Source organism: Diadema antillarum, unplaced genomic scaffold (genome assembly GCF_040938485.1).
Source record: "Diadema antillarum isolate AM-2024a unplaced genomic scaffold, OU_Dant_1.0 seq00000581_RagTag, whole genome shotgun sequence".
Taxonomy (NCBI): domain Eukaryota; kingdom Metazoa; phylum Echinodermata; class Echinoidea; order Diadematoida; family Diadematidae; genus Diadema; species Diadema antillarum.
Window position 1 is genome coordinate 1,493,719 of NW_027271515.1, and position 15,975 is coordinate 1,509,693.

The following is a 15,975-nucleotide window of genomic DNA, read 5'->3' on the forward strand; positions in this document are numbered from 1 at the left end:
TAGCGACATTTCTAGTTTTTTTTTTTTTTTTTAATTTGAAGAACATAGCTCCGGCACGTAGTTTTTGCCTTTTTGACTAACATGGGGTTTTACGCCCCGTAGAGTATGCATAAAACTGAGCTGGTCACCGGCAGTTGCTATACATTGACACTCGTGCGACACTCACGCATCCATTCACTCATTTCCCATCTCCAACAAAACATCTAATCTATATATATATGTAAATATATATATATATATATATATATATATATATATATATATATATATTTAACTTGGCAGAAGATATAGGTGCATATATTGACATAACAACGTATGATAAGTGAAATTCATAAGTATGCATAAGTGAAAAGGAAGACAACAAAAACATTTTAAGAATATGAAAATGCTTGAGATGGGGAGAAATGCTTCAAAAACAAAAAACAAACAAACAAACGAAAAACAGTGTTGTTGGGTGCATTCCACTAAACTTATAAAACAAATTCACAATGACCTGCTATTTATATTTCATATACGTGGAAAATGAATCTGCGAAACCGAATTACAGAAACTAAGAATACAAACGTAACTAGCCCTGATCAAACACCCAGACAAATCCCAACACTTAGTCGCTGTCATGCAGAAAAGAAATAGAAAAGAAGAGGAAGAGAAAGAGGGAGGGGGGGGGGGAGAGAGAAAAAAAAAAGCTGATAACATGATGTGAAAATGAAAAAAAAAAGGTCGATGTCATTTAAAAAAATATGGCAATATCAGACCATGAGGCTTTGCTAAACATTCGAACAGTCAAAATAAAGTCTTCTCAATATCAATTGTATTTATCTGGTATTTTGATTAATTCTGTTATGAAATAGTATCATTGATGACTTTCACAATTCTGTAAAGAATTTCCGTCGCCAACTTGCCCCATCGAACTGAAATCAGAATCAAAATCAGATAAGAATGATGAAGAAAGGATGGACTCGTGCTAAGTTCAATATCACAAGAAATATTGGAGTTTCCACAAACCTATATGGTAATGAACGGAGACACTATCAATTATTGAGTACAAGCATAGGAAAATATATTCAAGAAAAAAAAAACATGCAGAATGGTAAAAGTAGGAAAAAAAAGATAAGAATGTCGGAAAGCAAATTAGGAATCTTCACTTGTTATCAATGTTTTTAGATGCACTTTTTATAACGAATATCCCCTCCATCCAAACCTTGATGCTCTAGCTGATTGGAGCGAGAAATGGCTAATGGAGTTCAATCCTGATATGTGCCAAGTCCTTCGGGTCACCCGTAAAAGACACCCAGAGGTCTTCCAGTACACCCGCCCGGTGGCAAAGCTCTCAAGGCTTTCCCAGCAATGAAATGCCTATAGGAGTCACAATTTCCTCAGACCTTCGTTGGAACAGGTACATGTATGTTGACAACGCCTGCAACTATATGTAAACACCACCTTGCATTCCTTCGCAGAAACATGAGGATCTCCTCCACTCCACTCAAGACCATGGCCTATCAATCTCTGGTGAGACCACTCCTGGAATATGGAGCTCCGCTATGGGACCCACATACAAAGAGGAACAACGAGATGATCCAAAGGAGAGATTTGCCCTAAACAAGTATGCAGGCACCTCATCTGTGACAGTCATGATTCATGAACTCTAATGGCACTCCCTACAGCAAAGGCAAGAAGTTCTGCGTCTTTCCTCTTCTTTAAAATGAACTTCAACCTATAAAGAATTCAGCACTGCACCCTACGTCACACCAGTCCACAAAGCAACCAGACATGTTCATGGTCAAGGCTACCATTATGCCATTCTCAAGAAATGAACGTCAAAAGTCCTTCTTCCCACCCACTGTGCGGACTTGGAACTCACTGCCCCTTGACATCATAATGGTATGGTATGGTATGGTATTTATTTCAGTATAAAAACAATAAAAACGGGTGGATTGCCCATATTCAGCGTTGCCAACATGGGGTCTTGAAGGAGTGAATACAAAAAAGAGTGAATTTAGAGTGAAATTGGAGTGAATTTTGAGTGAAAATGTTCATTTTCACTCTTTTTAGAGTGACCTCAGGGATCACTCCAAAACCTTCGAGTGATCCCTCTTTTTTGTATTCACTCCTTCAAGAGTGAATATTTTCACTCGATTTTTTTTTAAAGAGTACGCATGAGAATGGTTTCTTTTTAACATGCATTGTTAAAATGTTGTGTTATTCATTCGCAGTCAAACATGTCAATATGATGTACTACGTACATAGAAACTCCAAGGTTAAAGCACCGTGACGTAAGTGTAAAGACTATGCTCGAATGCTGCAAGGTTTCCTACTAAACTCATTCATGTCTAGTGGGGAAGAAAAAAAAGAAAGAAAAATCTCCCGCTTCATGGGAAACGTTAATGGTGACAATGGGGAGGGGAGTCGATCTCGCTTTGTATCGCACCGGATGTCTGAGGTGGAGGAGCCTTGGTGGGAGGTACAAAGACTCCCGCTCCAAGGAGCAGACAACATTAATGTTCTATTCTCTTCTTCATGCCATCGAAATATCTAAAAAAGCACGTAATCCGTTTTTATCAGTCGACCGTGCAGTCGGTACTTGGCAGTCTTGTACCCTGTACCTCGTTCAAGTTACATTGTCACTATACCACAGGCTCTCGATATGAATATCATAACATGCAAAGGGGTAGAAAGTACCCGACCACCATCACGATCAATATCACATCTTTCTTTGATGATATTTGGGCTTTTCTCAGTTCGAAGATGGCAGAGGTCATTAAGGTTAAACTCTGAGAAAGCCGTACTTCATTGTCCCTCTTTTATCTTTTTATTCTTTCCGTTCATGTTATCAGAACGAAACAAAATCCAAATCCACAACCTCAGGAAAATTATCTCAAATATATTTTTACAATAACACCCAAATATCTGTTGTTTATTTTTTCCACCACTGGGTACTCTCACTTCTCATTGTAGATGTAATTCTCACGAATTGTGATTGTGAACACAATGTCTGAGAACTTTCAATCGTGTGGGCTGCAGTCCGCAGTGCTTCTGCCCCCTCCCCCGAATAAAAAAAAGAGTCATCTCTACACGTGCGACGTGCATGTAGAACGGTGTACAGGAGAAAGTAGACGGTCAAGTGTGATTATTCGTTTTTGTGGACGTCTTACTGTGTCCATGGGTGGTGTTGACCATTTACTTGGGATTTGAACGATTTGACCTTCACGTTTTAACGGAAAATGTCCTTTAAGATCCCTTTGAAATACATAGGATTTTTATTTTTTTTTTGGTCTTTTGTCAGTGATGGTTCACATTGCGACATCCTTATCACGCGTATGTGCCCCCACCGAAAAGGTATTTCAGCTTCTTTTTGGTGAGGCACAATAGCACTGACAATAATAGGATTGTTCAGGGACACATTCTAATCTTTCCATCTTTTCAGCGGCTCTGAACCTCACCGAGCAAGTGCGCTATATAGCTCCCGATTTCACGTTTAAACATCTGAAGATTGCTTGTTCGTTTGTTTAATTGTGGTGCAACAGAATTGTCAGCAAGAGGCCACTTAGCAAAATACGTTAAACAACAACAAAAATATCAATTATCGGTATCGATCTAAAATCATGCAAGTCATCAATTCAACCTTAGTCAAGTATGATACATGTTATTACTTTTAAGCCTCGGTTAAGATGACATAATTATTTTCAGGAAGTCTTTCCCTCGATTGAATTAATATTTTATGTCTAAACGTTGATTTAAAGAGGTTCAGGTAAATCTGGCGTCTAAGTTTCCTTTATCACCTCTTCAGTACTTAAAACACAGTCACCCGTAGACACAAGCGGAATCGTACACACAAAGAGAAAATTAAAATACAGTGTGTGAGTATATACTAGTTCCATGGCATTTGCTCCTTCGACAATATTGCTCCATTGCTAGTATCTGCACACTATAAGCCAAACGTAAACTCAACCCACAAACGTAACTCTGACCCTGATTCTAATCCTCATACAAACTATAAACCTAAAACCCTATCACAACTCAATAAGACTGGAGCAAATGTCGTGCCACCGTGAGCATAATGATATCATACGCGATCGATCTCCCGCGAGCACTTTTTGCCGGCTTATTACTATGCTGAGCAGCCGGTCGCGGGCGCGGCGCGGCTCACTGGGACGAAATATAGGGCCTGTAATAGTAGCCCCCCCCCCCCCCCCCAAAAAAAAAAAAAAGCAAACAAAATAAAACAAAAACAAAACAAAATAAAACAAAAACAAAATAAAATAAAAACAAAAACAAAAATTGTATGATATCTTCACGGGGACACATCGAAAAAGAGTCCATAGCACAGGATAAAAACCGATCAAAATAATATACAAAGAGAAATAAAAAAGAGGATATTAACATGTAACGTAACAGAATTAGACGAGAAGATGATTGAATAACGTAAAGAAAAACAATGATTGACAGAGAGAGGATAGAAGGGTAGGAAAGATGGAAGATGACACTCAGAGAAAACATGGAATAACATAAGAAAGGGAGGAAAAGTGGGAAAATATGACAAGATAAAATGAAAAATAATGAGAGACAGAGAGAGACATAGATAAAAGGATGGAGATTAAGAATAGTACAACGTATGGTGTGCATACGTTCTGGTTGTTTAAAACCTGAACCATTCTTATTTTAAAGGCTGAAATCACCTTTCCCCAAAACCATAATTGCCCGAGCAATGTTTTGATACATGCGTTTGCTCGTTGCAGGCCGGTAATGGATACGGACGCTGTGTTCGATGTGACTTGATGCGGCTAATTTCGCCCAAGCGAGCCGCGTCGCGCCGCACCTGCGATCCGACTGTTTAGCAAAAGTCCCTTTTGCCGAGATTAAGATGGCGAACCCGCTCCTTCATAACGGCACATCAATTCTAATATTGCATCTTTATATGTATATAAGTGCAACTAAAATTACCAACTCTTGCTCACAGGCGCGGGAGGAGTGATAATAATATAATAACGATAATTTATAGTAATAATGATAACAATAAGGTCTTCTTTATCCAGGGTAGCCTCTTCAGTGTTGCCACTGCTCTATACCAGAGGGCCCTGCAATTATTATTACCCCAGCGATGCAAGGTACCCATTTGAATACCTTGGTCGAGAGGGAGATGGTGGGTAAAAACATTAGTTGTCCAAGGACGTAACCCCTGGGCGGAAATCGAACTCGGGCCATCCGATTATGGGAGTCGGGAGTCTTATCCACTATGCCACAGCGCCCCTATATAATCTGAATTGACATAATTCGTGTTTTTTAAATGTGAATATAACAAATTATATATTTTTTACATTTGACCGGAATGTATGATGCTCAATGTTATCTTTTTCATTTAGGTCACAGGAAGTCTAGAGGCCACAGTATGAAAACTGGACAAACAGTATATATTCTCGACTTGACGTGAGGAAATACTTTTTCATCGATAGAGTTGTCGATTTCTAGAATAGTTTCCCTGAATATGTGTATGTCATCTCAGCAACCTCTGTAAATAGATTAGACAAATTCTGCTCAAGTCACCACGATCTTGTTTATGAACCAGTATAGACTGCATGATTTTGTAAGATACTTTTGTCCTTTCCCCCAAAACTTGAGAAGTTCCCAGACAATGTAGAACATTGAGATTGAAGCTTTGATCGATGAACAGGCATTGTCCGACGTCATCATTGGCCTTTGGCCTGTATGGGGTGGGCTGTGCTTGCATCCCCCATCACATCGCACTAAGGCTATGATCAATATAGCGCTATCTGAGCAGTAACAATATACGCGCACAATTATATTCGCATCGTATCAGTGGTACTTCGCTGTATGAATGCATGTATGTATTGCAGTTGTGCGTAGATATCAACCATACAGACATAAGAATGTATGTATATATATATATATATATATATATATATATATATATATATATATATATATTTAAATATATATATATATATATATATATATATATATATATTTATATATTCATTTACCACAGAGAACTTTTTGCATTGTGATGTTATAAATGGTGCAATTTGATGCATGTTTTTGCGTGTTTTATCGACTTGAAACAGTATACCACAGGTTTACAGTATAGATTATAATTTAACAATATTTGTCTATAAAAAGAAATAATTTAAATACATTTCTTGTATCAATTCTTGCAATGGTTATCATTAACACTGTCTGTTAAGCAATCAAATAGAAAAAGCATGAAAACTACATAGGGTGTAGTAGAGGGGTAGTTCTTCTCCCACACGAGGGTGATCTTGTATTTTCAGACCTGAAATTCAGCGATCTGATGGTGTTAACATTTGTTGAAATACTTAGAATGTTTCCACCAAAAAAAGTAAGGGAAATAGATAGAGCTTTTTAATGGAAGTGTTAATAGCTAAATCACAGAATTTCAGCTCTTATTCCATTATCACGGTGTAGTAGGTCTAATGAGGTGGAGGGGAGGGTGTGGGAGTGGGGGGATACCCTCTCCTCTCGACGAAGTTTTTGCATTTTTAGAATTGAAATAAAGCGATTTGAAGCACACTTTTTGTGTAAAATTCGGAAATTGTCATTCCCCAAAGTGTACTAAGTCTTTGATAGATTATACCAAGCAATGGGCAGTTGATGGGAGGGTGGGAAGATACCCCTCCCATACTTGAGGGAGATTTGTCATTTTTAGAAGAGAAATTCAACGATCTTGCGCACACTTTTGTTGGAATATCTGGAAATTTGTCAATGAGAGAAGTGAGCAAGTCTGTGGAAGGACACAAAGCAAGATGTGGGAGATGGTATAAGCCATATTCCCCCTCCTTCACGAGGGAGATTTTGTAGTTTTATGATTTCAGTACGCGCACACATTTTGTGGCATACAACTGGAAAATTGTTAATCTCCATGCAAAGTGTAACCATGGTCTATGCATGGAGATGGGTGACGGGTGCGAGCAGAGGGAAGGCGTGGGAGATGGCTATCCCCATCCGTCTCATAAGAGGGAGCTTTTGCCTTTTTAACGTTGAAATTGAGGTTATCTCGTATACGTATATTTGACGAAAAATTTTGGAAATTGTCAAATACTTGCACTAAATCTGATATGGGGGTAACTCAGCGAGAAAATGGTTCATGAAAAGGGAACATTTCTCTTGTACATGCAGGAACGTTTGAGTTATTGGAATAACAGTGATAAATCTTATATGCACTCAGAATTATTCAGATTTTTTTTTGTCAATCTGAAACGTGTACTATAGGCAATAGGGAAAGGAGCACAGAGGGGGAGGGTGTGGGAGTGGGATATCCCCCTGTCAAGCAGGAGAGATGTTGCATATTCAGAAGTGAAATTCAACAATCTGTTGCACACTTTGGGTGAAATATTTCGAACGATATCATCTTACTTGAAAATATGTTGAAAGGGAGCGGCTTCACATGCATGTAGCATAAACGCAAATTGTCCCCATTTTTTCTGCTTTCCAAATCTTGGGGGGGGGGGGGTGGTACATTCTTACCCCTTTACATGTTATGCTATCCATACGAGAGTCTGTGGTAGTGAAGCTTGAACGAAGTATAGGGTACAGGACTGCCAAGTACCGAATGCACGGTCGACTAATCAAAACGAATGAAGTGCTTTTCATATGTCTCGATGGCATGAAGCAGAGATTATAACATTTGTGTTTGTCTGCCCCTTGGAGCGCGAGTCTTTGTATCTCCCAACCACCTCCACAGACATCCGTTGTGATTCGTTGGATCTTCCCTCCCCACTGTCACCCTGAATGTCTCCGATGAAGCGAGAATTCAAGCGGCAAGCACGAAGGCTATTATTCGAAGAACCAGCAGTACCTGTGGAAATCCACGGGTCTGATGAGGGTCTCATATTTTTTCCTTTCATGATATTTCTATATTCTATATTTCTTCTTTACTCAAGACCATCCCCGCCCAGAAATCTAATAGTAATGCGTGCCGACCCTGTCAATGGTTGGAATTTTATTCCGCCGCTTGCCTTTGTTACAGAACTTGAGTTTCGACAGGTAGCAACACCCGTTGAAATCCGAGGTTTGGCTTCTTCCCGCCCTTTAAAAAGGTACAGGAGCCCCCTCTGACAAGTACACACACATAGTGGTACACAGATTTGTCCTTGATCCCCCGCCATTCTCCCGCGCAGCTATCCCTCCCTTTAAAAAAAAAAATGAATAAATCAATAAAATTAAAAAATACAGAGCACCCTTTGACCCGCACGTACACACATGTATACACACCTTCTATTTCAGGAAGAAATAGCTTATATCGCCATTAATGTTCCGTTTCAAACATTCAAAAAAAATAACCCCGTTTGTGCCCTTTCCACTCACTTTTGTTTGATGGTTCATAGAACCATCCCTTCATTTGCCTCGGACTGTTATTCTTTTTTTCCCTATCTTCTTATTATTAGTGGGGGGGGGGGGGGAGAATGGAGGGTTTGTACTCATTATTATTATCATTATCATTATTATTATTATTATTATTATTATTATTATTATTATTATTATATATGTATATATATATATGCATGATTTGAAAGTTGATTTGAAAGCTAATACATTTTGGAAGTTGTTTAAGTTATTATTTTTGGTAATATTCAAATACTAGTATATTATATGTTGATTTAAAAAGTATTGTACTGATTATATTTATGTATACAATATACATGTATGTGTGTGTGTAAGCATACGCGTACAATACATATAGACATATATGAATATATAATATATAATATATAATATATATAAATATATATATATATATATATATATATATATATATATATATCATACACTCAGCAAAAAAAGAAGAAAGTAAACACTTTTTCAAGTTCACATTTTGAATAGAAGATTTTGATAAAACTGTAATGTATTATATACCTTATTAAAGGTAATTTAATTGGCTATCAACCTGGTAGGTCAATACCAAAAAAAAAAAAAAAAACCCAATTAAAATTTCTATCATTATTGTTGATATTGCTTCTTCTCTCATGTCATTTAAGATTGGATTTGACAAAAGATTCTTCATTTTTAGCCTCTCTCTATCTTTGGCTCTATGAAGACATGATAGAAATAATAGGGTTATTTTCACAAATTAAATCATATTTCTTATTGTAATAAGTTTCTCTTTTGTTCTCATTGTTATATTATAATATGGAAGATCACCTATTATACGCATGTATAACAACATGTTCATTATGCAATTTTTACTTTTGTGTCTTGGAAGAAAGAACAAATGTGTTCACTCATGCATAACGTTTCCCTTTTCATCTACATACTAGGTTGATAGCCAATTAAATTACCTTTAATATGGTATATAATACATTGATTTTTAGCCAGATGTTCTATGAGAAATATTAACTTAAAAAGTGTTCTTTTATTTGCTGATTGTAATCATGAAAAAGTGTATGTATGTTTACAATAATGGCAAAGTATGATTATGATATTTCGAAAGTTCGATACAGGAATTGAATTTAAGTTTCCACTTTTTTTATTTTTGTATGATACACAGTTGATGATGATGTTAGATTGTACTTTTGTGTTAAAGTAAATGATTGATTTGTGCAAAGGCAATATTTCAGAAGATTGATATCATTATTATTAGTGTTAATGTTATTATTATCATTATTATATCGTATGGTATTGCGCTATGGTATTGCACTTATTATCATAGCACATTATGCCATCTAGACGATTATTGCAATGTGTGTTCTGTTGGTAGATCCCGATGAAGGTTATGACAGGCCGATTAAAAGGGAAAAGATGAAGAGAGCAACGTCCGGATCAAATTTGATTTCTTTCACTCTAATACCAATGTAATGTATGCATATATATATATATATATATATATATATATATATACATCAAGTGTAAAGACAGTTGTATAAACACCGCAGAAGCTAAAAAATTGGACTGACGTTTCGGTCAAAGACCTTTACGAAATAAATATTGAGACTATCATCGTGTCTAATTCCTAGTTAAAATACACTACAAATACACGATAAATCTACATTCCTTACTCGTCCCTTTTTATGAAAACTCATGATGGATATAGAAAGCAACAGAAGCCAAGTTCCTACTGGCATTAGGAGTTTAAATATATGAGTTTAAATGTATCAAACCATCTGTTGTCGACTGACACCCAAGGAAAGAAGTCATGCGTGATTTCTTGAACCGAAGTCGTGCAGTATCGTACAAACTAAACTTTGGTACAAACACACACCAAAGAGTAGCGTCTAATAGAGATAGTGGAGCTATGGTAGCAGTTCACCCACATAACCATAGCATAACCATAATAATTTATGTCTAGAATTTGATACCGTGAGAAACAAAAATGCAACCCACAGCTCCGATTCTCAAGTATACACATTGAATGTGGAAGCGACTTGACACGATCGTTTTATTATGTGTTGTCGCAAGATAATTCAGTTTTTTTAATGGTAAATAATCAAAAGAAAATTAATTTACCCGACATTAGCCAAATTCAAGATCTTTTCATTGAGTTGGAGCATCGCATCGCAGTCACAAACGCTACTGACGAGTTTTTATAATATGCATTCATAGGAAACTGAAATATCACTGCACGTTTCAATGGTGGTATTATAGCCATAATTATAGTGTTCTAGCTCCATACCAAGCCTCGACAAAAGTACGGAATCTATCATGATCAATGTTCCAGCTTTTTTTTTTCTTTGTACCGTAAACTCAAAAGCGGGCGCCTGACAGAGTCTATTTTCTTTGCTTATTTACGTCAAAAAGACGGCATATAATGACGTCTTTTCGATGTTACAAGTATGAGGTCGTTTTTACGTCTTGCATTTGAGCAAAAGTTGTCGCCAGTTTACGACGTCTTTCTGACGACAGCGCTCACGTGAAATTGACGTCATTCTGACGTGTCTCTACAGTATCAGGGATATACGTCGCTATATATTATGACGTGATAAGCACGTTAAAAAGCAGCGTAAATTTGACGTCATTAATACGCAGTTTGACCAGTTTCCACCAAATTAAGACGTCTTTTTGACCGTCAGTCTGCTAGCTGGGTAGTTCTAAGAGAAATTCAAAGTTCATTTCATGAAAATTGGTTCTGAAATGGCTGATATATCCCAAACAAAGCAATCCCAATAAAAGGTGGAACCCATCTTTTATCAAGGTCGCTTTGTTTTACTTTTTTTTTTTGGATATTTCAGGCATTACAAAACCGATTTTCATCAAATCAACTTTGAATTCCTCTTCAAGTGTATTCTCTTTTACATTAGGGTTTCATACAGTGGTTTCAAAGTGTCTCGCAAAAAGTCAGAGCTGAATCCTCACGTTAACCAGTACGATACTATCCCTTTAACTAAAGATGCAAATGCAGCCCTGTTTTGAAAGAGCGGGTATAGATCTAGACCAATATCAGCAGGAGTATGGGCTACACTGAATCGTCGTTTGTTGGCAGAGAGTTGTAACATGATCATGCACGTGATATTACCCTCTGCCAGTTTACCATGATTCAGCACCTTGGATGCAAAACCGGATGGCGGCCATATTGGAAACAAGCAATATTGGGGCATGGGGGTACCACTCTTGGCCCGGCCCAATTGTTAAAAGGAGGTATGGAGTTATAAAGTATAAAGGAGACAAATAGGGCAGATAGGAGTTTTATTTATTGAGCTGAAGGACTCTGTGAGAAACCTAACGAGGTCATTTAAAAAAATGCAGTTAATTGTCGAATTTGACCCAAACTTGACCATGAAAAAGACTTTGAGTGGTGATCTTGATCTTGGAGTATGATGTCAGGATCACACCCTCTTACAAAACAAACACCTCCTCAGTGGAAATATTTCTAATACAAGCCCTGGATGGCGGCCATATTGGATTTCACCAATATGACAGCCCCATACAGGAGGCGCCAGTCTTGGCGCCCGTCAAATATCGAAAAAGTATGATGTAAGTGACCTGTGGGCTGAATTCGGTGCTTTTGGAAGAATTTGAACCATGAACACGTACCCCATATTTTCCCCTCATTAAGGTTCCCGACAATTTATAGTTTTTTCCTGGTCAATTTTGCGCCTCTTTCAGTCCAATTCCTTATTGCTGTATTCAATTTATCAAAAATTGGCCTAGATGGCTTTTATTCACAGATATAGATTAAATCTCAAGTGTGTTAACATTGTCCCCGTCTTTTTTAGCACAAAAAAAAAAAGAAAATCTTGTTACCGCACATCCTGTCTTTCAAAATTGCAACTTGTACGTTCAATTAAAAATAAAGTTCTTGGACCAGTCATAGCCATCAATAAATATGTGTTGGCGGGCTAGGCATCTGAGGAGGTAGGTCTGAGAGTGAATAAAATGCTATCGAACATTAAAAAAAAAAAATGACATAAGAATAAGAAAAAGTGAATATGAAACTATGACATTTTATGAGGAAAGAAAATAAGATGTAATAAGAAAATAAGATGTAAGATGTATTATTCCCAAAATATAGAATTTTAAAAAAGACTGATTTTCTCCAGCATATTGTGAAAGATCTCACTGGCTCTAAAGTTGATAATGCTCCGACATAATTTCATTATGAAGGCAAGGATCTATCGAAGTGGCCTTGAACGAATTTCAAATAATGTTTATTTCATATTTTGTTGATATAGGTCCTAATTTAGCATAAGAAATTAATGCACCTCGAGGGGATCTTAAGAATTATCTGGATAAATCCTTTCAGAAATCATTATTTTTACGATGGACTATAATCATCAAGAAATTTTGAATGTTGTTAATTCTTTAAAACCAATTACGTCTACAGGATATGACGGAATAAGTATTGATTTTTTGGAAAAAAAATATATGTATCAAAATAATTAACCCTATATTATGTATTTTCAATTTGTCTATCACATCCGGCGTTTGCTCAGATTCTTTAAAAATTGCCAGAGTTATAATAATATTTTAAAAAGATGGCCTTCCGTTAGCATCAAATTATCGCCACATATCAATTTTGCCTGCTATATATAAATTTTTTTAGAAAAGACACTTTACGTTTGTTATGATTTTGTTAAACAATACAACATATTATTAAATCCAAATCAATATTGATTCCGAAAGCTTCATTCAACAGATTTCGCTATTATACAACTACACGACAATATCATTACAGGAAACCAAAACCCAAAGAGCAATGTGGATTGAGTGAAAGCAGCAACATTAGTAGAACACATCACTGAAAGTTTGAGGAAAATCAGACAATCGATGCAAAAGTTATGAATTTTTGAAGTTTTTATGTTGGAACCACTGGATCAGGAGACTGTTAGAGTTCATGATGTCATGTGTGGACAACAATATAAAGAAAATATAGAGAGTATTCCACAAAAATTCATTTTTCATGAAAATTACATATTCTATCAACTTGATACTGACATAATGTTAAAGGTATAGTAATAATCCCCCCTGTTTTCTAAAAGCGGTTAGTCAAGTGCCCTTTCATGACGCTAGAAAAGTGCAGGACGAGGTGTTTGTGAACTGAACTGTTCTTTATTTCGGAAATAGTATATATACATGTATCACATTTTAATGATTGATATACATCGGCAAATCGACCTCATCTTAAACGACAAATTACAACGGTGTGTCTATTCGAAAGAAAAATCCGTTATGTAAAAGTACATTCAATACGTTTTTTCACAATGGCAACATAGGAATTAATGAAAACTTGTGAATAAGCAATGGCGGAAGCGAAGGATATTAAAGTGCCTTGCCCAGGAGCACCATCAATTCCTTTAGGGACTCAAACCAGGGGCAGCACATTTGACAATCTGTTTGATTATGTACAGCGTACTAAACTCTAACAGCTTCTCCTGTCGAAAATAGCAGCTGTAGGAAGAGGGATAGACTGTCAGAGGTAATATATAATTTTCTGCGTTTTCTGATGGTTTTCATGAGGGTAAATAAAGTGAAAATGCCTACTTAGACGATAAATAGGCCTGTAGTGTCCTCCTAATCATACCTGTGATCAGAGCTGTGCGACTCGGAGTACAAAGAGAGTCAGGTACGTAGCCTTGAGTGAATCGGATACCCCCTTTGACCATGATGTCGTCGATAGCTCCTCGTTCTTGAGTAGGGTGTCCGTAGGAGGCCAGATCCCCGTAGCCCATATCGTCTGCAAAGAAGAGCACGAAGTTAGGTTTGTCGCGAGGATTTCGGATTCGGTGCTTACAAGACTTCGACCACTTTCCTCCTTCTTTTTTCCCCCCGTCACAATGGCCATTATGACCGTCACCTCGCCCATCATTGTGACCAGGTCCGGCGGCATAAGCCGCCCCTGCTAGCGCCACCAGGAGCAAGCAGGCTAGTTGCCATCGGATGCCCATCTTTGTCTTCAACAGTCTGAGATAACCGCCTACTTGGCCAGAATTGTCCTCAACTTGGATGAGCTCTGTAGTTTGTCACTCCAAGCGTTATGGCGGCGCCCTCATCCCAGCCGACTGTTATAAGCTCTCCCCACTGTCGGGGGCGTGCAAGAGGACATAGACAAGGAAAAACTCAAATCATTCTGTGAATAAAACACAACGTGATGATTGGCACCGGAGAATATTGATTCAGTACTTTGCATGTACAAACCCGTATTATCAGAAAACAGGAAGGCGGAAGCTATTGTGTTCGGCAGATGTTGCACATGATAGCGGCGGTGGTAACACGCACTTTTTTTTTCCAATGGTATTTATTCATTAACATTCAGGCAATATAAAGGCAAACTGGTACTGCTGTAACAAACTCTAACATGACTTGGACACAAGTAATAAGAATATATATATATCCTTCCTGTGTACAACGTTTTGGTCTCAGAAATATAAGCTACAATTTGATAATATAATATACCGTATATCACTGTGTCTATATTCTCTCCTTTAATATCCGCTTTCCTGCATGTAATTCTTGCCGGTATATATGTACCCAATTCTTCGCAATATCAATCCAGGGTGAGTCTTATCATTGCTCTTACATCATGGAATCCGGTCTGCTTGTGTCCACGATGGTGCGTGTTGTCTTCATTTTTCCTTTTTTTTTTCTTTCCTTCCTTCCAAATTTGATTTCATGTCAGTTGATATTGGTTTCTTTGATTTTGTTTCATATATCTGTTTGTAGTTTCATTAAGTCATTATTCGTTCCCTTATGACTGTATTTTCTGAGGGTCCCATACCGTACAAGCTTTGCTTTTTAGTGGGACCCTCCATTCCCATCTTTGTATTATGCATATGTATATACCTTTAAAGAAATGAATTTATGTTGTTACTCGTGATCACATGTATTTTGTTAATTTACGTCTTTGAAATTCTTACAAATATGTTCTGTAAATGCATTGTATATAATTTTCAGTGTTTATTTAACGGAAATGAAAAGTAAAGCTTGAAGTTGAATATAAACACCATGCATTTTATTTGTCAGGTTGATAACAACTGAAAAAGAAATTGCAATGTTACAATCTACATGTACACAGCAAACAACTCCACTCCCCAATGAAGTTTTCACCAGCTGCCCCTCGTAACCCTGCGTATTTGTCCAATCCCTTTCACCCTCTCCCTTTCCTACCTTATGCATTTCGCCCCCCCCCCTGCTTTCTACTTTCTTGTTGTTTTTGTCAATCTATTTTTTTTTCATATAAACAATATACGTACAAATCGATTTATTACAAATGATACAAATTTCATTATGCACACACACACACACAGCACACACGCAGACGCTCACGCACACATTTACACATACACGTACAACACACACGCAACGCACACAAGACACACACACACACACACACATAATTGCATTTTATGACAAATTAGTATTACTGTTACCACAAGGATATAGTGTAAGATTATGATGTATATCAGCTCCCCGAATAGGAGTGCGTAGAAGACTGTAAAGAGAGAGAGAGAGAGAGAGAGAGAGGGAGAGGGAGAGAGAGAGAATGTGACAGAAGGGGGGGGGGAGCCCCCT

At 37.3% G+C, this 15,975-nt stretch overlaps 1 protein-coding gene across 1 annotated transcript in view; it reads right to left on the reverse strand.

The window, feature by feature from the left end:
- Window positions 1–14,351, reverse strand: part of LOC139735483 (arylsulfatase-like) — a 30,362-nt gene extending 16,011 nt beyond the window's left edge. Inside the window, exon 1 of the mRNA XM_071646238.1 lies at window positions 13,988–14,351. Coding sequence (XP_071502339.1) covers window positions 13,988–14,351 — 364 coding nt within the window. The remainder of the gene's footprint in view (window positions 1–13,987) is intronic.
- Window positions 14,352–15,975: the final 1,624 nt, after the last annotated feature.